Raw genomic sequence first — 22,537 nt, 5'->3', positions numbered from 1 at the left:
CCACCTGGGCTGCCCTATTCAAGAAATTCTTTTTTAAGATTTTATTTATTTATTCATGTGAGACACACAGAGAGAGAGAGAGAGAGAGGCAGAGACAGAGGCAGAGGGAGAAGCAGGCTCCACGCAGGGAGCCCGACAAGGGACCCAATCCCGGGTCTCCAGGATCAGGCCCTGGGCTGAAGGCAGTGCTAAACTGCTGAGCCACCAGGGCTGCCCCTATTCAAGAAATTTTTAAAAAATATTTTACTTATTTATTTGACAGAAAGAGAGCACGAGTTGGCGGGAGGGGCAGAGGGAGAGGGAGAAGCAGACTCCTCACTGCGCAGGGAGCCCAGCTCGGGGCTCGATCCCAGGACCCTGAGATCATGACCTGAGCCGAAGTCAGACATTTAACAGACTGAGCCACCGGAGTGCCCCCTATTGACAAAATTTTTGCCAAACCCACAGTCACTAAGATGAGACAGTCAGAAGAGACAGTCACTAAGTCCCGTTTTCTTGCAGGAGTTTCACAGCTTTAGTTCATACATTTAGATCTATGATCCATTTTGAGTTAGTTTTCATATATGGTGTGAGATGTGAGGCAAGCATAGCCCCCTCACTGTTTCATTTGTTTGTAAGAGCTGAATAACAAAATAACAAAAATTTGGAGTTGTAAGATCCAGGAAGTTAAAATAATCCAATTTTCCCGCAGTACTATACCACGATCATTATTTGTATCTATGATTCTTAAGCAAATATTCAGCATCATTTTGATGTTATGTGTAATTAATTATATTGAAATTATTTGTAACATGGCAATCAACATGTGCTATACAGATAGGCATTTTACCAGAATATAACATTTATCTGATAGGCCTTACTCTGTCCATTCAGGATAAACAAGAATTTATTTGAAATACTTCTAAAAATTTGAGTCTGTGGGCAGAAAATTTATAATGCTATTGTATTCATTTTCTAGGCTGCATAACATACTGCAGTGGAATTAGTGGCTTAAAACAATGCAGATTAATTATGTCATAATTTCTGTGGGCCAGGAGCCTGGTTTAGCTGAGTCCTCTGCTCAGGCTCCCACAAGATTGCCTTTAAGCTGTCACCCAGGGATCATTTCTCATCTGGAAGCTTGATGGTGATAGGTCCGTTTCCAAGCTCACTCTGGTTGTTTCCTTGGAACCATAAGACCAAAGATCTAGCTTTTTGCTGGTTGTGAGCCAGATGCCACCCTCAGCCCCTAGGAGTCACCTGCCATTCCTGGCCATGTGGTCCTCTGACAACATGATAGCTTGCTTCTTCAAAGCCACCAAGAGAGAAAGAGTGAGTCTGCTAGCAGTATGGAATCTTAGATAGTGTACCATAATCATGGGAATGCCATCCATCATCTTTGCCATATTCAACTGGTTAGAAATAAGTCACAGGTCCCACTCATATTTCAAAGGGCGGAGATGACACAAAGGTATGAACAGCAGGTGGCAGGGACCCCTGGAAGCTACCATAAGGTTTTCTCCCACACGGCCATGGAAGAGCTGGGCTCCCTCTTGGGATCATTGCCAACCCCCCCTCCCCAGCTGCACAGGCCAGTGGTTCCCAGCATAGATGCTCTGGAGAATGCCCAAATGCCTAAAAGGACATCTAGAAAAATCTGAAACAAAAGATTAAGACAAATAAACATACAAGCTTAAAAAAAAGCCACACTCTTGAAACAAGTTTATTGTAGAGAATTTCAAGCATACACAAAAGTAGAACAATATAATGTTCTATGTGTGTGTCATCTATACCTACCACCCACCAACCCATGCTGGTCTCACCCCATGCATGCCCCCATCCACTTTCCCTTCTTTACTTATTTGAAACAAAGTCTGGGGCTCCTGGGTGGCTCAGTGATTGAACGTCTGTCTTTGGCTCAGGTCATGATCCTGGGGTCCTGGGATCGAGTCTTGCATTGGGCTCCCTGCAGGGAGTCTGCTTCTCCTCTCTGCCTTTCTCTGTATCTCTCATGAATAAATAAATAAAATATTAAAAAAAAGAAAGTCCTGGGCTTCCTATCATTGCATCCAGAAATGTTTCTATATAAATGTCGTAAAAAACTAGTTTGTTTTTTTTAAGATTTTATTTATTCATGAAAGACACATGCATACACAGGCAGAGACACAAGCAGAGAGAGAAGTAGGCTCCATGCAGGGAGCCTGATGTGGGACTTGATCCTGGGACCTTGGGATCACACCCCAGACCAAAGGCAGGCACTTAACTGCTGAGCCACCCAGGCGTCCTGAAAAAAAAAAAAAAACTAGTTTATTAAAAAAGACTTTATTTATTTGCAAGAGAGAGAGTGCATGTGCACACAAGCAAGGGGGAGGGGCAGAGGGAAAGGGAGAAGCAGGCCCCCCACTGGGCAGGGAGCCTGATATCAGGACCCTGAGATCATTACCTGAGCCTAAGGCAGATGCTTAACCAACTGAGCTACCCAGGTGCCCTTAAAAACTAGTTTTAATTATTTATTTTAAGATTTTTAAATTTTTATTTATTCATGAGAGACAGAGGCAGAGACCTAGGCAGAAGGAGAAGCAGGCTCCCCGTGGGGAGCCTGATGCAGGACTCAATCCCAAGACCCCAGGATCACGACCTGAGCCGAAGGCAGATGCTCAAGCACTAACCACCCAGGTGTCCCAAAAAACCAGTTTTTAAAAACATAACCATTATACCATTATTTCACCTAAAAATTAACAGTAATTCTTTAATACCACCAAATATTCAGTGTTCCAATTTCCAATTATCTTATGTCTTCATTTACTGACAATTTAAACTTAAATCCAAATAATGTCTCTACATTCAATATGTTGATAAGTCTTTTAAATCTCTAATCTGCAGACCTACTTCCATTTTTCTTTGTCTTTTTTTTTCTTGAAGTACTCATTTGTGGAAGAGATTGGTTTTTGGTGGTTTTTTTTTTTTGGGGGGGTCCTGCACAGTTTCCCAGTCTAGAAGTTGCTGACACACTACAGTTTTAAAAAGTGAGCTTATTGCAAAATCAACTCCACAAATACTCTTCAAAGATTTACTAAATGGTCTTTTTCTCAGTAATTATGTCATCTTTCTTTACTTTTCTTTCCTCCCTGCTTCCTGAATTCATTTATCTTGATCACCTCTGAATCAATAACAAAAAGTTTTTGCAAAACTGCCATCTGCTTTCCCCTGGGATTTATATCTTAAAACAAATTTTCCTCAATTGAATTCAAATTGAATAAGAGCATTGAAACCAAGGATCCCTCATTAGACAGTTTGTTATTTCAAAGCATTTTCTATTTACCATGCCTTATTTAGAATCCAGTATAATCCTGTGAAGGCAATTCTGTTTGTTCAAAATGGTGTATAATTGGGAATAATTGCAATTCCCTATCTGACATAAAGTCTCCCGAGTTTTTTTTATTAGAGAAATTTAATTTATTAGAAACATTGTACCATCTGAATCTATTAATGTAACATTTCTTTTAATTTATATTCCAAATTAGGTTGTACTACATCAAGAAATAATCACAATTTTAAATCCATCTTAAAAATCATTCGTCAGAAGTTTGCACTGATTTCTTTTTTAAATTTATATTTATAATTCCATTATAATACATGCATATACTGGAAAAAGTCAATAAGACTCTTGCACTTACAAAAAAAAAAAAAACCTCAACAACTCAACAATCCTTTTCCCTACCTGTCCTAACTCCAGACCTTGCTTCCTCTAGACAGTCAGCATTTGACAACTTTCTTTTTTTTTTAATTATTTATTCATGAGAGAGACACACAGAGAGAGGCAGAGACACAGGTAGAGAGAGAAGCAGGCTCCCCACAAGAAGCCCAATGTGGGACCTGATCCCAGATCCCGGGATCATGACCTGAGCCAAAGGCAGATGCTCAACCACTGAGCTACCCAGGCGTCCCAGCTTCCTTTTAAAAAGTTTATTTATTTATTTATTCATGAGAGACATAGAAGAGAGGCAGAGACATAGGCAGAGGGAGAAGCAGGCTCCATGCAGGGAGCCCGATGTGGGACTCGATCCCGGACTCTGGGATCACACCCTAAGCTGAAGACAGATTCTCAACCGCTGAGCCACCCGAGTCCCAAAAATCAACTTTCCGAAATGTTGTGGACATCTCTCATTCGCTGTCCTTGCCTTTCTTGTTTCCTCTGCTCTTGGGGGATTATACTTTTTAATTTATTTTTATTTGGTGGGGAGAGGGGGATCATACCTTTTTAATTCTTTATCTGTAATTCTCGTGGTATTTGGGAGGAAGTGGAGATGAATGTATATATGTTCAGTTTCCATATTTAGCTTTCAGTTTGCTAGTTCCTTCATTGATAGTCCAGAAATGGTGTCAGAGTTGGCTCCTAGGGATCCTGGGTAGCTCAGCGGTTGAGCGTCTGCCTTTGGCTCAGGGCGTGATCCTGGAGTCCCGGGATCGAGTCCCACATCGGGTTTCTTGCAGGAAGCCTGCCTCTCCCTCTGCCTGTGTCTCTGCCTCTCTCTGTGTGTGTCTCTCATGAATGAATGAATAAATAAATCTTTAAAAAAAAAGTTGGCATGCACCCCCTCTACCCCCAATGTCTCCATCCTCTTTGAGGAGGTAGGTCTTCGGGCTATCTCAGCAAAGTGCCATCTGTGGTTTCTAGTGCAGCCTCTGGCTCCCAGGGGGCCATGGTGAGTGAATCCCTCTTGTCATGGGATGGCACTTCCCAGAGCGCCAGGTGGCCCTGTGAGAACGTCTGTGGAGGCCTCTTCTCTCTCGACCTTTCTCCCTCAGAAGGATTATAGTGTTGGCCGCAGGCCTGCAACACTGAGGACCACCCCGACATGTAACTTTGCACCCGACTCTTCTGTCTTTGGGGCTCGTGCCCCCCCCCTTTAATGGTGCCACAGAGGCTAGGGCGTGACCTCTGTGCGGTGGTGCTGGTTCGACAGCTGGCCCTCCTGAGGGAAAGAAGCCAGGCCTGTAGCATTTGCCGGTTTCTGTGGTGTAAATACGACCAAAGCGGATTCCAGGCCGCCGCTGTGCCCTGGCGTCGCAGGAGAGGCGCTCATGGGGAGCGGCCGAGCAGACGCCCGCGCGCCGCCCTGGGGAGCGGGGCTCGGGAGGCCTCCCGCGGGCCTGCCCAGGCAGGAACGCGGTCCTTGGCCTTTCCATCCGGCCCTTCGCTCACTCCTGGCCCGAGGCTCCCGGGCCGACCGTGCCAACCCTCCGGCTCCGCCCCGGCTGCCCGACCCTGCCGGCCCAGGCCCCTGAGGCGCGGCGCTGGGTGAGGCGAGCTCCGTGGCGCCGCGCGTTTGTCTCTGCTGCTGCTTGAAATGTGCGTTCGGGGGGGGGAGGGGGGGGGTCTTAATTCTCTGTTTCTACTCCACTCTGGTGTGGTCAGAAGAACCTCCTTGTAAAGGTAATTTCGCGCACGCGTGAGAGAGCGCTGGCACATTGCCATGGGGTTTGACCCAGGGCAGCTTCCTGCCACCGAGGACGGAGCGACCAGGCAACTGGGCTCCTTGCTCCGCAGTCCCGCTGATGCCACTCTGTTTCTTCCACAGTTGACAGGCCCGTCAGAGTGTACGCGGATGGAATATTTGACCTCTTCCATTCCGGTCACGCAAGGGCACTTATGCAAGCAAAAACACTGTTTCCCAACAGCTACTTGTTGGTTGGAGGTAAGAACTGCATTTTCTCTTTGTCTAGAAAATTCCTGGATGATGCGCTTTCTGGAAAGGACCCCTCTCAGAGTCCCATTATTAAAATCTCACAGGGTTGTTACTCCCACTGCAGCTGATGCTGGCTCACCTGTTGGCCGCCCGGAATGGAATGTGACATCCAAAAAGCCATAGGGGATTCCGTCATGGGATTATACACACCGATTCCCAGAGAGAGACGGGCCAGTAATGCCACCAAGGGCAACGGCTTCATGTTTTCCGTTAATGCCTTTCTTCTTGTGATTGAGGCATGATCACATTTGTGTTTCTAAAATTTTCTGGAGGGTTAGGAGAAAAACAATATTATTTTGATTTCAAGTCCTAGAGAGCTGAGGAGCTTAAGGATGATTAAGGGTAAACGAGGTCATTGTCTATTCCCTCTGTGTGGCCCACGGCACTTAGGCTGTTGCTGCGCTAACCTAAAGTAGTGGCTCTCAATGACCCTAATTAATGGGGCTTAGGAGTGTGTGTTAAAGAAAGGGAGATTTATATCCCTGGGTAATTTTGGTTCACGGTGAAGGAAATGGCTTACTTCATACGCTTGTGGAAGAAGGGTGGTTAGATGCAGACAGAAATTTTCATCCTCCGGAAGGCCTACCGATTTCAATGTAGGTAGATAGTACCTGCGTAGGGAGACCTGTATCTGGCCTCTGTAGCTTCTGGAAGCACCATAGCCCTTCGTCGTGATCAGTTTTTGTGCCATTAGGTGAACTAGGCACTGTCAACCCTTAAACCTTTACTGTGAGGAAAAAGCTGCTGGTAAGAGACCATGTCTCAATTTTTACAATATTTTGTTACCTTCTGTTAGTTTAAGACTACGTTTTGGATAATTGAGAGGCACCTTTCTACAGATTTTACTGAGGATGGTGACTGCGTGGTTAATTGAATGGAGTTCTTTCCAGAAGAAAGAGATGATGAAAGGCAATGATTACTGGACACGTCACGCAGACGGAACCCGAGGCAGGCAGAAAGCCCATCTGTTGTTCATTTCTTTTTATCTTGAGTGGAAAACCATTTCTGAAAGGAGCACTACCACCTGGAGTGTGGACTTTGCTGCTGAGGCCCTGGGGAGACCGCTGCAGTGTTTTGGTGACCCAAGTTTGGAGGTGGTTTGATGTGGGTCACACTTAGGAACACTCGCCATGGCTCTGAGTGATTACATTAAAGGTGGTACTGGGGGCATGGCATCAGAGCTCAGTGACCATGAGTGGCATTGCTGTGGCAAATGTGTTTTGATAAAATTGCAGACAAGAGAAAGTACAGTCTTCCTTCGAGGTATGTAGTAGTTACCTTCCTCTAAAATCCAGCGTCTCACAGCTATTCCAGAAATACTATGTGATTAGATGTAAAACAAAGTTAGGTTCTAGACTAAAATGATTTAAAACAATTGTGCAGGTGTGCTGTGGCAAAAATCCTGCATATTGTGGCAAAAAATCTCCAATGAAGCTGCCCCCGTACCTTGAAAGATGTTTAGCATCATTGGCACCCTTCCCACTAAATGCTAGTAGCTGCTTCCACTCAGTGTGACAACTAAAGATGCCCCACAAATTTCCAGAAATGCTTCCTAGGGGATAATGAGGCCCCTGTCAAAAACCATTGTTTTAGATTAAGAGTTTTCAAACTTTGATCCTCACAATCCCTAAAAAGAATTTTGAAATAACTGTATATACCTTTTTTCAATTTTTTAGGTTGACACCTCAAATTTTGTATTCTGTAAAAGATGTACTTTCTTTAATATTATAAATATTGACATTTTAAAAATTCAATATACTTTTTAAGGGAAGTTTTATGTTCACAGCAGAACTGAGGAAAAAGTGCAGAGAATTCCCATACACCCAAACATACACACCCCCCTTATCATCAACATCCCCCACCAGAGTGATACATTGGTTACAGTCCATGAGCCTGCACTGACACGTCATCACCACCCAGGAGTCCATACTTTACGCTAGACTTTGCTCTCACTGTTGCACATTCTGTGTGTGGGTTTTGGCAAATGTATAATGCCATGTGTCCACTATTGTAATATTGTACAAAATTAATTTTACTGCCTTAAAAATTCTCTGCGCTCTGCCTATTCATCCGCCTCTCCTCCAGCCCATGGCAACCACTTAGCTTCTTACCATCTCTATAGTTTTTTTTACAAAATGCCATTTAATGGAAATTTTATAGTACGTGCGTACCTTTTTCAGATTGGCTTTTTTCACTGAGTAATACTTATTCAAGGCTCCTCCATACTTTTCATGGCTTGCTAGTTCACTTTGTAGTCTTGGTGTATCAGACTGGATGGACCACGGTTCATCCATTTCTTACTGAAGGACACCTGGGTGCTCCCAAGATTTGGCAATTATGAATAAAGCTGATATAAACATCCATGTGCAAATTTTTATGTGGACATAGGTTTTTCAACTCCTTTGGGACCAACTAAGGAGCATGATTGCTGGATTGTATGTTAAGATATGTTAAGTTCTGAGGCATCTGGGTGGCTCACTCAGTTAAGCGTCCTACTCTTGGTTTTGCCTCAGGTCATGATCTCAGGGTGGTGAGATTGAGCCCCGAGTTGGGCTCTCTGATCAGCGCAGAGTTTGCTTAAGGCTGTCTCCCTTTCCCTTCCACTTGCATGTGCATGCGCTTCCGCTCTCTCTCTCTCATAAATAAATAAATAAATAAATAATCTTTAAAAAAAATAAATAATCTTTATAAAGAGTATGTTTTGTACAAAACTACCAAATAAATAAATAAATAAATAAATAAATAAAATATTTATAAAAAGAGTATGTTTTGGGGACACCTGGGTGGCTCAGTGGTTGAGCGTCTGCCTTCGGCCCAGGGCGTGATCCTGGAGTCCCGGGATCGAGTCCCGCATCGGGCTCCCTGCATGGAGCCTGCTTCTCCCTCTGCCTGTGTCTCTGCCCCTCTCTGTGTATCTCTCATGAATAAATAAATAAAATCTTAAAAAAAAAAGAGTATGCTTTGTATGAAACTGCCAAACTGTTCCACAAGTGGCTGTACCACCTTGCATTTCCTGCAGCAGTGCATGAGAATTCCTTTTTTTAAAATTTTATTTATTTATTTATTCATGAGAGACACAGAGTGAGAGAAAAAGAGAGACACAGGCAGAAGGAGAACCAGGCTCCATGCAGGGAGCATGAGAGTTCCTGATGTTCCATATCCTCACCGGCATTTGGTGCTGTCAGTATTTTGCATTTTGGCTTTTGTAATAGGTATATAGTGGTATTTCATTGTTCTCTTATTTTGCAATTCCCTGGTGACGTAAGCTGTTGAACATCTTTTCATATGCTTACCTGCCATCTCTGTATCATCTTTGGTGAAGTATGTGTTCAGATCTTTTGTCATTTTTTAAATCTGTTTGTTTATTTTCTTATTGTTGGGCTTTAAATGTTCCTTGTATAGTTTGGGTGTTCGCATAACAGCCCTTTATCTCTTCTATCTTTTTCAAGCATTTTTGCCCAGCCAATGGTTTGTCTTCTCATTTCCTTTACATTGCCTTTCACAGAGCCACAGTTATTAATTTTAACTCAGTGCAGTTTATCGATTGTGTCTTTGATGGTCTGTGTGTTGTGTCTAAAAATCACTGCCTACCTACCCAAGGTCATCTAGGTTTTCTCCTAGGAGTTTTATACTTCTGTGTTTTACATTTAAATCTATGGTCCATTTTGAGTTAATTTTTGTGAAGAGTATAAGATTTGTGTCTAGAGTAATATTTTTTTTGCATGTGGATGTCCAGGGTTTTTTTTAACATCATTTGTTGAATAGACTGTTTTTGCTATATTGTCTTGTCTGTGCTCCTTTGTCAGAGATCAGTTGACTATATTTGTGTGAGTCTATTTCCAGACTCTCTTTTCTGTTCCATTGATCTGTTTGTCCATTCTTTTACCAGTTCTATACCTTCTTGATTACTTTAGCTTTATAGTAAGTACTGAAGTTGGGTAGTGTGAGTCTTCAAGTTTGTCAACTTCTCCAATATTAATTTGGCTGTTCTGGGTCTTTTGCCTCTCCATATACACTTTAGCATCAGTTTATCAATAGCCACAAAATAAGTTGCTGATGTTTTTATTGGAATTGCATTGAATCTATAGATGCATTGACATCTTGACAATACTGAGTTTTCCTGTTCATGAGCATAGAATATTTCTCCATTTATTATGTTCTTCGATATCTTTCATCAGAGTTTTGTAGTTTTCTTCATATAGGTCTTGTACATATTTTGTTAGATTTATACCTAAGTATTTCATTTTGGGAAGGGGAAGTGCTAGCTTAAACAGTAACACATTTTTAATTTCAAAACTCACTTGTTCATTGCTAGTATGTAGGAAGGTGATTGACTTTTATGTAACAAACTTGTATATCCTGCAACCTTGCTATAGTTGATTAAAAATTAGTTCTAGGGGATTTTTTTTGGTAAATTCTTCCAAATTTTCTACATAGGTGGTCATGTCATCTGTGAACAAAACCAGTTGTATTTCTTCCTTCTCAGTTTGTATACTTTTTATTTCCTTTTCTTGGCTTATTGCACTAGCTAGGATTTCCAGTATAATGTTGAAAAGCAGTGGCAAGAGGGGATATTGTTGTCTTGTTCCTGATCTTAGTGGGAAAACTTCAACTTTCTCTCTAGTAAGTATGATGTTAGCTGTAGGTTTTTTTTGTAGATAGTGTTTATCAAGTTGACTAAGTTCCTCTCTATTCCATTTTCTGAGAGTATTTATCATGAAGGAGTATTGGATTTTATCAAATGCCTTTTCTGCATCTATTGATTAGATCTTGTGATTTTCCTCTTTACCTTGTTGATGTGATGGATTACATTAATTGATTTTCAAATGTTGAACCAGCCTTGCATACCTGAGATAAATCCCACTTGGTCATGGTATATAATTCTTTTTATACATTGATAAGTTTGATGTATGAATATTTTATTGAAGAGTTTTGCATCCATGTTCATGAGAGAACTTGGTCTGAGTTTTTTTCTTATAATGTCTTTTTTTTTAATTTTGGTATTAAGGTAATGCTGGCCTCATAGAATGAATTAGGAGGTATTCCTTCTGCTTCTGTCTTCTGGAAGAGATTGTAGAGAATTGGTATAGTTTCTTCCTTAAATGTTTGGTAGAATTCACCAGTGAACTCATCTGGGCCTGATGTTTTCTCTTTTAATAGAAGGCTATTAGATATTGATTCAGTTTCTTTAGTAGACATAGGCCTATTCAGATTGTCTATTTTTTCTAGTGTAAGTTTTGACAGCTTGTGTCTTTCATGGAATTGGTCCATTTTGTGTAAGTTACCAAATTATGGAGTTGCTCATAATGTTCCTTATTATCCTTTTTATGTCCCTGAGATCACAATAATGTCCCCTCTTAAATGTCCTATATTAATAATTTGCATATTTTCTCTTTTTTTCTTAGCTTAACTAGAGGCTTATAAATTTTCTTGATCTTTTTAAAAGAATCAGCTTTTGGGTTCATTGATTTTTTTTTTTTCTCTATTGGATTCCTATTTTCAATTTCATTAGTTTCTCTTCTGATTTTTAAAAATATTTTATTTATTTATTCATGAGAGACACAGACTGAGAGAGAGGCAGAGACACAAGCAGAGGGAGAAGCAGGCTCCATGCAGGGAGCCCGACGTGGGACCCGAGCCCGGGACCCCAGGATCACACCCCGGACCGAAGGCAGGCACCAAACCGCCGAGCCACCTAGGGATCCCCTCTCTTCTGATTTTTATTATTTCTTCTGCTGACTCTGGGTTTAATTTGCTCTTCTTTTTCTAGTTTTCTAAGGTGGAAGCTTAGATTATTGACTTGAGATATTTAGACTTTTTAGATTTTCTTTTATTTTTCCAATATATGCATTTAATGCTACAAATCTCCCATTAAGCGGTTTTCCCTGCATTTCAGACATTTTGATAAGCTGTATTTTTATTTTAATTTACTTTAAAATATTTAAATATTTCTGTTGAAATTTTTTTTTACTGAGGTGTTATTTAGAAGTATGTTGCTTAATCTCCAAGTATTTGGGGATTTTCCAGGTATCTTTCTGTTTTCGGTTCCTAGTTTAATTCTCTTGCAGTCTGAGAACAGACATCGTATGATTTCTATTCTTCTAAATGTGTTATGGTCTGTTTTATGGCCCAGAAAGTTGTCTGTCTTGGTGAATGCTTCATCTGAGCTTGAGAAAGTTGTGTATTCTGCTGTGGTTGGATGAACTAGTCAGTAGATGTCAATTATATCCAGCTGACTGATGGTGCTGTTGAGTTCATCTATGTCCTTGTTCATTTTTTGTCTGCTAGGTGTTAAAGCTTCCAATTCTTATACTGGATTTATCTATTTCTCTTGCAGTTTGGTCAGTTTTTGCATCATATATTTTGATTGTCCGTTTTTAGGCACATATACATACATCAAGGATTGCTATGTCTTCGTGGAGTATTGACCCTTTTATAATTATGTAAAGCCCCTCTATTCTTGATAACTTTCCTTGTTCTAGAGTCTACTCTCTCTGAAATTAATGTACCTGCTTCCGTTCTCAATCCCTTTTAATGTATATATGTTTACATATTTAAAGTGGGTTTTTTGTAGACAGTATACAGTTGGGTCTTGTTTTTTGATCCACAATCTCTGTCATATAATTGATTAAATCTAGACCATATGTGTTCCAAGTGATTATTGATATAGTTGATTTAATATATACCATTTTTTTTGTTTTCTGTCGCCTTTGTGTTTTGTTCCTACTCATATCTTTCACACGTTTTTTACCTTTTGTGGTTTTAATTTAGCATTTTATATGATTCCACCCCCCCTCCTTTTCTTAGCATATATACTTCTTTTTTTTTCACTTTTTTAGTGGTTGCCTAAGAGTTCATAATATACATTCTAAACTAATCCAAGTCCACTTTCAAACAACACTATACTAGTACTGCAAGTATCTTATAAAAACAAAATATTTCTTATTTCTCCCTCCTACCCCTTGTATCATTGTGGTCATTCATTCATAATTGAATATATTGTTGCTGTTACTATTTTGAACAAACTGTTCATCTGTTAAATGAATTAAGAATAAGAGAAATAAAATGTTTTTTCTTATCTTACTCATTCTTGAATGCTTCTCCTTTCTTTATATAGATTTGAATTTCTGACCCATCATTTTCCTTCTCCCTAAAAAAACCTTTTTTTTTAAAGAAGAAAATTTAAAAATATTTCTTGCAAGGCACATCTACTGGAAAGAAATTCTCTCATTTTTTGTTTGTTGGTTGAGGTCTTTATTCTTCCTTTTTGAAGGATAATTTACAGGGTACAGTAATCTAGGTTGGTGGGGGTTTTTTCCTCTCAACACTATTTCCTTCCATTCTCTTCTTTCTCACATTGTTTCCGTGGAGACATCCATTGTATTTTTTTTTATCCTTGCTCCTCTGTAGGTAAGCTGCTTTTATCCTCTGGATTCTCCTGAATTTTTTTTTCCTTTGGGATTTTTCCTTTTTTAGTATTCTCTAACATTTAAATGAGATGAATGGGATTTTATGATTTGTGGATGAATATATTATTGCTAGAATGAGACAGGGTTTAATATAGATTTTATTCTTATTTTTCCTTATTATAGATATAAGCGCCAAATATTTTGTTTACACAAATATTTAGATGGAAATGAAAGTTTGTTATAGTGAAATAGAAGTTTCTTATAGTTATAAGCCACTCAGTCTTTGAACTCTTGAGTTATTTGCCATGTATCACAAAAATAATTTATTGTTGTCAACAAAATAATTTTAATGGTCTATCAAGTGGCAGTTTATTAAGGTCCTCTTTTCCAATTTGATGCAAGTAATAGTTTAGAAATGACTTGACTTGCAAGAAGATTTGTTTCCAAGCTGTTAGAATCATTTGCTTGCTTTCTTTCTGGGAAGTATAACAAAAAGGCTTCACCAAGACTTACCAAATGATTCCTAATTGTAACCCTTACTCTTTCACTTGAAAGCAACTTGCTTAAGCAGAAATACTTAGAAAGGGTTGGGGAAATAAAAATATTGGTAATTTCATTATACCTTTGTCAATCCAATAATTTTTGATAAAATGGTTTTATCATTTTCTTAAAACTTAAAAAAAGGGAAATCTTAGGGCTGTCATCTTTGCTTACTAACTCTGCAGAATATACCACCTAACCTAATTGGCAAAGGTAGTCCTTGCTGTCAAATCTGCTAAAAAAACCTGGAGAAAAAGTCTTTCCAATTCAAATATGTTAATGTATTTCAGGAAACCTTATAAAAACCGCTGAGAAATACATTATAGAATGCATTGTATGAAATAGAATGAGTCAAGATTAAAGTTATGTAGCTGTAATATAATAAGTTACAAACAAGACAATAAATCATTATTCTTAATTTATAGTAATGCAATGTAAATTATAGGTAAAATAGTACCATATTTATAAGGAGAGGCATATAATAAAAGAACATGTTATTTCTTCTCTAAATATTGATTGGTGTGTGTGTGTGTGTGTGTGTGTGTGTGTGTGTGTGTTTGTGTGTGTGTTAAACTCTGGTGTTTGGGGATCCCTGGGTGGCTCAGTGGTTTGGTGCCTGCCTTCGGCTCAGGGTGTGATCCTGGAGTCCTGGAATCGAGTCCCACATCGGGCTCCCTGCATGGAGCCTGCTTCTCTCTCTGCCTGCCTCTCTCTCTCTCTCTCTCTCTCTCTCTCAATCTGTCTCATGAATAAATAAATAAAATCTTAAAAAAAAACTCTGGTGTTTGGCTTTTGGGGAAAATTAAATAAAATATAAAAATCAGAAATGACTCACTTATCTTTATTAGATACCATGGGTATGCTTCCCCTGTGTATTTAATAATAGAAAAGGGAATATACTACTAAAAAAATAATTTGGCAGTAGATATTTTGTGTTAGGAGGAGATAGAAAATAATACACATTTTAGAAGAGGAAATAGGATAAGGATTATCTATAAATAGAGTTTTATAGTGTGATCTGATAAAATACATTTTAATTTCTTTTTAAAATGATGCATATGAAATCTGAAAAAAAGCATGTAAATGTTTTATCCATGTTTTTATTCCAGTATATTTTGAGAAAATTGATAATTCTAGAAAATATTCCAGTTACATTTCTAGGATGCAGTGGTATCCGCCTATACAGCTTTGCCCTATTGAGATGATTTTAAAGTGAATAGCTGGGGAAAATGCTTACTCTTAGCCAAAAGAGAAAATGCATTTCTAGGATCCAATATGAGTATTGAGAATAGCTGGAAAAATGCTTACCCTTAACTACATGAAAAAGCCATTTTTAGCATTCAATATTTCTTTCCATTGCTCCTTTTGCTTTGAATTCCTGGGCCTTATCCCTCAAGATCCCTTTGACAATAGGTGGGAGAATGAAAAGGCACAGTTGTTAGGCAACAATTTGCATTATTCCCCACTCTACCGTAATTGGTTTGCAACACCTGGCTTTACCTATAACAGAAATGTTTGTAAGACAGGAGGCTCTTAGAGGTGTATGGTGTTTGCAGTAGTCATTAAGCAAGATTTCCCTTTGGCCTGAAGCCTTAACCCCCTGCCCTTGCAGTGCAGCACAGTAAGATTTGGATAATGTCTTTCTTTTGCATAGTGGAGTAAGGGTAATTTTGGACAGAGGCTTTCTCTGGACCATTAATTTTAGGAAAGGGTACCTTTGGAATTTCAGGATCTGGAAAATGAGTCCTTTAAAGCTTCTTGTGTTTGGATCGATTCTCTCTCTCTCTCTCTCTCTCTCTCTCTCTCTCTCTCTCTCTCTTTCTCTCTTGTAAATAAATAAAAATCTTAGAGAGAGAGGATCGATCCAAACACAAGAAGCTTTAAAGGACTCATTTTCCGGATCCTTTTTTTTTTTAAAGAAAGAGTAGTTTAATGAACATTTATTGTGCATTTCAATCAAGTGAAAGGCCCCATCCTAGGCTGAGGGAAATACAAGTGAAAATAAGATTCAGCACCCCCCCCCCATCTTTCCAGAGTAGTGGATACAGGTACAAGCTACTTTGTAAGGCAGGCTTTTTTTTTTATAAGTACCATATTTAATGCACAATTAAAATATTGTGGGAATGGACAGGAGATTCACTCAGAATGAAATTTTTGCTTCAACTACTTTGTAAGGCAGGCTTTTTTTTTTATAAGTACCATATTTAATACACAATTAACATATTGTGGGAATGGACAAGAGATTCACTCAGAATGAAATTTTTGCTTCAAAGACCATTGCACCTGATTTTCTGATTTATAACTGTCACAGAGCCACAGAAGGATGGTACCCCTCCTCAACCTTAGCAGGAACAGAACTGCCTGTCCAAATGGCTGCCACGTCTCACACCCAAGCACTGGGCAGAAAAAGCACAGGTCAGACTAACCAAAGCAGAAGACAGAGAGAGAGAGAGAGAGAGAGAGAGAGAGAGAAAGAGATCACAAGCAGGGGGAAGGGCAGAGGGAGAAGCAGACTCTCCACTGAGCAGGGATCCTGAGGCAGGGCTTGATTCCCAGACCCCAGGACCATGACCCGAGCCGAAGGCAGATGCCCAACTGGCTGAGCCACCCAGGTGCCCTCCCCCCTTTTTTTAAAACTTAAATTCAGTTCGCCAATACATAGTACATCATTAGTTTTAGATATAGTGTCTGATAATTTATCAGTTGCATATAACATCTAGTGCTCATTGTATCATGTGCCCTCTTAATGTCCACTACCCAATTACCCCACCTCCCTACCTACCTCTCCTCCAGCAACCCCCCAGTTTGTTTTCTTTAGTTAAGAGTCTCTCATGGTTTTTCCCCCTCTCTGATAACTTCTCATTCAGTTTCCCCTCCCTTCCCCTATGATCCTTTGCACTGTTTCTTATATTCCACATATGAGTGAAACCACATGATAATTGTCTTGCTGTGACTGACTGATTTCACTCAGCTTATTAATACCCTCCAGTTCCATCCATGTCAATGTAAATGGTAAATATTCATCCTTTCTGATGGCTGAGTAAGATTCCATTGTGTACATATACCACATCTTCTTTATCCATTCATCTGTTGATGGACACCTTGGTTCTTTCCACAGTTTGGCTATTGTGAACACTGCTGCTATGAACATTGGGGTGTAGGTGCCCCTTTGGATCTTGGATATCTCTTGAAAAGTCTTGGTGTATCCCCAGGAGTATGTGTGCCCTAATTCAAAGACCATTACCTTTAGACTATCTTTCTTGAGTATCACAAACCACTTTTAATGGCAGACAGTTCTATGCTGAGGAAAATTAGGGAGTCCTTCACAAATCAGTATTCTATGTTGTTGGTTGAAAGATTGGCTCTTGCAATGATATGAGTAGTTAGCAAATAAAATTCTTATGATGAATTGAAAGAACTTGCCACATTAATTGTGGGGCCCCATATGACTACAGGTAGGTTTGCTGTAGGAGTTTCCTTGGGTGAGCAAGGGCTTCACTCATGAAACCGCTCTGGTCAGGGCAAGTACACAGAAATGTGCTTGGCATAATACTTGGTATTTGGTAGAAATAATTGATTCAAAGACCAGAAACTGTGATAAGTGGAAGTACTATGGTCTGCTTCTCAGCCTTGGGCAAAAACCGACACAAAATGCCATGGTTTTGTACTCTGATTATAGTATCTGCATTTCTAATTTTTAAGCATTATGACCAGTAATAATTTAAAAACTCATTTATGTAAGCTTACCTCGTTGGCATTATTTTAGTGAATTGAAACTACCAATTGTAAAACCCTTTTTTCTTTCTTTTTAATTTAAAAGCTAATGTCATTTGACAAGAAACAACAGGTATTGGCGAGGATGTGGAGAAAGGGGAAGCCTCTTACACTGTTGGTGGGAGTGTAAACTGGTGCAGCCACTCTGAAAAACAGTATGGAGTTTCCTCAGAAAGTTAAAAATACAACTATCCTATGATCCAGCAATTGCACTACTAGGTTTTTACTCAAAGGGTCCAAAAATACTAATTCAAAGGAACACATGCACCCCAATGTTTATAGCAGCATGATCTACAATAGCCAAATTATGGAAACAGCCCAAGTGTCCATCAACTGATGAATGGATAAAGAAGATATGGTGTATATATACACACAATGGAATATTCCTCAGCCAGAAGAAGAATGAAATCTTGCCACTTGCAACGACATGGATGGAGCTAGAGAGTATTATGCTAATGAAATGAGTCAGTGAAAGACAAATACCATATGATCTCACTAATATGTGGAATTTAAGAAACAAACAATTGAGCAAAGGTGGGGGAAGAGACAAACCAAAAACAGACTCTTAACTCTAGAGAATGCACTGCTGGTTGCCAGAGGGGAGGTGGATGGGGGGGGATGGGGGAAACAGGTGAAGGGGATTAAGGAGGCCACTTGTGATGAGCACCTGGTGATACATGAAAGAGTGGAATCACTATATTGTACACCTAAAACTGATATTGCGCTGCATGTGAACTAACTGAAATTTGAATAAAAACTTAAAAAATAATAACATAAAAACTTAATATCACTTAAAAACAAGTCAATAAGTTAACATTTATATCAGATTTTTTCCCCTAAAATCTTTTTTAAGGCCATGAGTCACTAAATACCTACTTCCGACTCTTCAGAGGGGAATAAAAAATAACTACAATAAATGTAATACTACTTCTACTACAGTAGACATAAATATTACCCCATAAACTTGGGTTTATGCTCTCTAGTATTAAATATTCTGCTAGTACTCCATTTTGCCTGACTGATGGGAAACTGAGTCTCAGTCCTTGTTGGGCTATCTTCACCTCCACAGAGTCAGACAAGATTTCCAAATCATTGACGGAAATAAGAGGGGTTTCCAGTCTTGATCCCAGCACCACTGAGCCTGTGCGAAGTGAGGCACCTGCAGTCTGTGCTCACATGGAACCCCAGTGCCCAGGGTTCCATGTCATCAGTCCTCGAGGCTCTGCCACTGGCCCTGCTGCTAATGGGATCCTCAGACCTTTGGCCTCTTCCTCATTTGGTGGAGTTTTCTCTCTTTTTCCTTATTGAATTCTTCTAATGGGTTTTGGCTTGGAGAAAACAGCAGCCAGGAAGGCAGGTTGTGTACGGCTTCTGTGGGGGAATTTGTATCAAGAGGCTGGGCATCTGCTTAGCATGGAGGCAGGGAAAAGACAGCCCACAACACAAAGAATATCCCCAGTGATAGTTTTACACTACTATTAACAAATGGCAAATGTTAGTGAGCATTACTCTCTCCTCAGATGATCAATTTGATTATCAAAATTTTGCAACATGTTTTAAAGACAGATGACTGAATCTTAAAAGACTTTGAGTAATTTCCCCAGTCTTTAGTAGCTGAGCGGGGATTAGAACCCAAGTCTGTTTGGTTCCAAAGTTCATCCCTTATGTTCCATTTTCTCTCCTGCTGAGTACTGGTAGTATTTCATTTTGAACATAGTGAGCTGCCAGGATAGGTTAGCTACAGTTTGAGCTCCCAGATAACTCAGTGAACTCATCCATGGAACACCATCGCTCAGAGTTCCCCATCTGGTTGTCAGAGTGCATTTGCCAAGACTCAAGAACAACAGTGCTGCTTTGGGCGTAATTAATGTTTAGACAATAACCGGTCGGCATGTTCAGCTGTTTCTTGAGGTCACTCCTGGGATATGAAAATAGGACCCCAGATTGGCATAAACAGGATGTTTGCTTTCTTTATGCTCTGTCAGGAGGCCATTATTTCGGTCATCTAGAAGTTACACCAAATTGCTCAGGTGCCGGTTCAGAAGGGGAAAGGATATGGCTAGCCTAGTTTTGTGTTGTTTAAAATAGAAAATCAATGTATCTGAAATCTATTTCTGCTCAGTATGAATCTTGAGGTAGTATATTAATAAAGTCTTAACAGAACATTTAAAAAGTCTTAGATCAATTTTAAAATTGCATATCTTGACCCATAAATAATCCTATTTATGGAGTCAAAAGCCAATGCAGTCAGGGAATCAGTATATAACCTAGTCATCATGGCCCTACTACCTGCCCCCCACCACCCACTGTGCTAGAGTGATGGATGACTCAGAAACAGGCTGGGCTCTTCACTCAAGATGTTCATAGCATGCTTCAGGGGCTTTTGAATGTTGTATATATCAGAATTCTCCCTGAAGCTTGTCAAAAATAGAGCTGCCTAGGCCCTACTCCAGATTCACTGTCTTAATTCATTTGGTCTGCTACAACAAGACACCACAGACTGGCTAGCTTAAAAACAGCAGAAGTTTATTTCTCACAGTTTGGAAGGCTGGAAACTCCAAGATAAGGCACTAACGTGGTGTCCTGCTGGTGAGGGTCCTCTTCTGGATGCATAGTCATTCCCTTCTTGCTGTTTTCTCACATGGTGGAGGGTGCTAGGGAGTTCTGTGGAGGCTCTCTTATAAGGCACTAATCCTGTTAATAAGGGTTCTAACCTTAAGACCTAAGCACCTCCCAAAGGCCCTACTTCCTAAATACCGTTACCCTTGAGAGTTAAGATTTTTTAAAAAGATTTTTATTTATTTATTCATGAGAAACACAGAGAGAGGCAGAGACACAGGCAGAGGGAGAAGCAGGCTCCATGCAGGGAGCCCGAGTAGGACTCCAGGATCCTGCCCTGAACTGAAGACAGACACTTAACTGCTGAGCCATCAGGTGTCCCATTGGGGTTAAGATTTTAACAAATGAATTTGGGGGGGGGCACATTCAGACTATAGCACCCACTGAATCAAAATCTTGGGGAGTGATACCCAGGCATCTTTCTATTTAGCAAGCTTCTTAGATGACTCTGATGCTCATTAAACTTTTTGAACCAGCCACGTGGTTGATGGTGTTTGGGTAACATAAACCACTAAATGTTTTCTTTATTTGCTCTTGTATAGGTCTATATAACATCTCAGAAAGTATATGTAGGAGATGAAAAAAAAAAGTATATGTAGAAGATGTATAGGCATACACATGTGTACCTAGAGACATACTAGTCTCTTAATTATATGTTGTTAAAATGTGCCTGCAGGTAAATAGTATTTTAAATCATAGTCAACATTAACTGAGCATCTGTATGTTTCGGGCACCATTAATTCATTCAACAAATCATTGTTAAGAGCCCGCTATGGGCCATCAGTAAATGAAGCACAAGTCACTGTCTTCAGAGAGCATATGTTTTAGTAGAAGAACATCGACAGTAAAATTAAATAAGACAATTACATGATGAGGAGTGCCATGGCAAGAGGGATAAGGGATGGCAACCGCCAGGGAGGGGTGGAGGGCAAATGGCAACTTCAGTAGGAAGGCTGGGAAGCCTCAAGGGAGGGGAGGGAATGAGCTCTCTGGATATTTGGAGCACAAGTGTTCCAGGTTTGGGGAACAGGAATGCCCTGTCCTGACCTGAGCAGGAGCGTTCTTGGTGGCTTCGGGACACAGGACACAGCATGGAGGCCAGGGCCTGGGATGCAAGAGGAGCCACGGTCCAAGGACCAGGAATGAGCTGAGGTGTGGGTGTCGTGGTTGCCTGTAGGCAGCTGGAAATGTTTCACTTTTACTCTGGGGGAGACGGGGAAGGGTTCTGAACCCCAGAATGACCACCAGACAGGTTTTAAGGGGATGATTCTGGCCAACAGGAAGAGGCTGCCATGGGTGGGCAAGGCTGGATAAAGAGACTAGTTGGGAGGCTGCCACGGTAACAGGGGAGAGAAGGTGGGGTGCTGGTGAGCTTCAGGGCTCACTCTGAGGGCAGAGGCGGCAGGTCTACATGGGGCTTGGAGGTAGGGGTATGAGGGCTGCCCCGGGAGGTTGGCGGGGACACTGCCTGTGGCTGTGGGCTGCACCTACTCCGTGGCTAGATTTGGTTCTGGATGTGGGTCACCCTTGAGTTCTGAGAAAATAATTGTATTTTTGTTTTTAAAATCTATATTGAACACTTAAATTTTGTAAATTTGTCGTGTGTACATAAAACTTCTTAAGGAGCAGCAGTCAGGGTAGTTTGGCTGTAGTGGGACCTTCAACAGGATATTGGTAAATGGGACTCACAGTGACATTTCTTCCTGACACGTAGGAAAGCTGCCTTTCCCAATGGAAAAAAAAGGCATTCTGGATAGAATAACAGATGATATTCTCGTTCAGTCTATTTCAAAGCACTTTTATGTAAATCCTCAAAAAATCCTTTCTAAGGTTGATAGTGGATGATACTAACTCCCATTTGGAGATTCAGAAACCTGAGATCTAGAAAGGATAAGAAAGTTACAAGATGAGTTCTACTAAATCAGATCTTCTATTTTATGACTTCTTTCTCTTGATTGTGTGGCCTGATGTGTAGTGACTGGACCTCAATCCATGGAACAGAAGTGTGTGTGTGGGTGGGTGGGTATGTATGTGCACACACACATGCAAAAGAATCACACTTGTGTTACTAAGTACAATGATCTAGCAAGGGAATTGGAAATGATAGTTGAAACCTTCTAAAATTCAGGCCTCTTCCTTTTTTTCTCTCTTCCCTCTCTGTTCATTTGGCCATTTTTTTTCCTGAATAGTAATTTTTACTGAAGGGTAGCATAGGAAAATAAAAGACACAGAAGTCCCATTAGGTAGTGTGGAGAATAATTTTGATAAAAGTTGCAGCAGAGAATGAAGTCAAAATTAGCACTAAAATGGAATTCTCAATTGCTGCTGAATTTCAGCTTGCCTTGCTTCCCTGATGCTTGGTTCCTGTAAAAAAAAAAAAAAAAAAAAAAAAAGTTTGATTACATCATGTACCAAGTAAGGCTGAGTCCGCTTGTTTTGCTGAACAAGCCCTTTATGTACTAGGAT

General features: G+C 40.2%; 1 protein-coding gene across 10 annotated transcripts in view; it reads left to right on the top strand.

The window, feature by feature from the left end:
* Positions 1-22,537, top strand: part of PCYT1B (phosphate cytidylyltransferase 1B, choline) — a 131,273-nt gene that overhangs the window by 62,535 nt on the left and 46,201 nt on the right. For 7 of the 10 annotated variants that reach the window (XM_025438887.3, XM_025438899.3, XM_025438904.3 and 4 more), the window contains exon 3: positions 5,562-5,678. The exons of the other annotated variants lie outside the window; for them this stretch is intronic. In XM_025438887.3, coding sequence (XP_025294672.1) covers positions 5,562-5,678 — 117 coding nt within the window. The remainder of the gene's footprint in view (positions 1-5,561; positions 5,679-22,537) is intronic. 10 annotated transcript variants of the gene reach the window in all.

Source organism: Canis lupus, chromosome X, assembly GCF_003254725.2.
Source record: "Canis lupus dingo isolate Sandy chromosome X, ASM325472v2, whole genome shotgun sequence".
Classification (NCBI taxonomy): Eukaryota; Metazoa; Chordata; class Mammalia; order Carnivora; family Canidae; genus Canis; species Canis lupus.
This window is presented reverse-complemented; position numbering and strand designations above follow the sequence as displayed.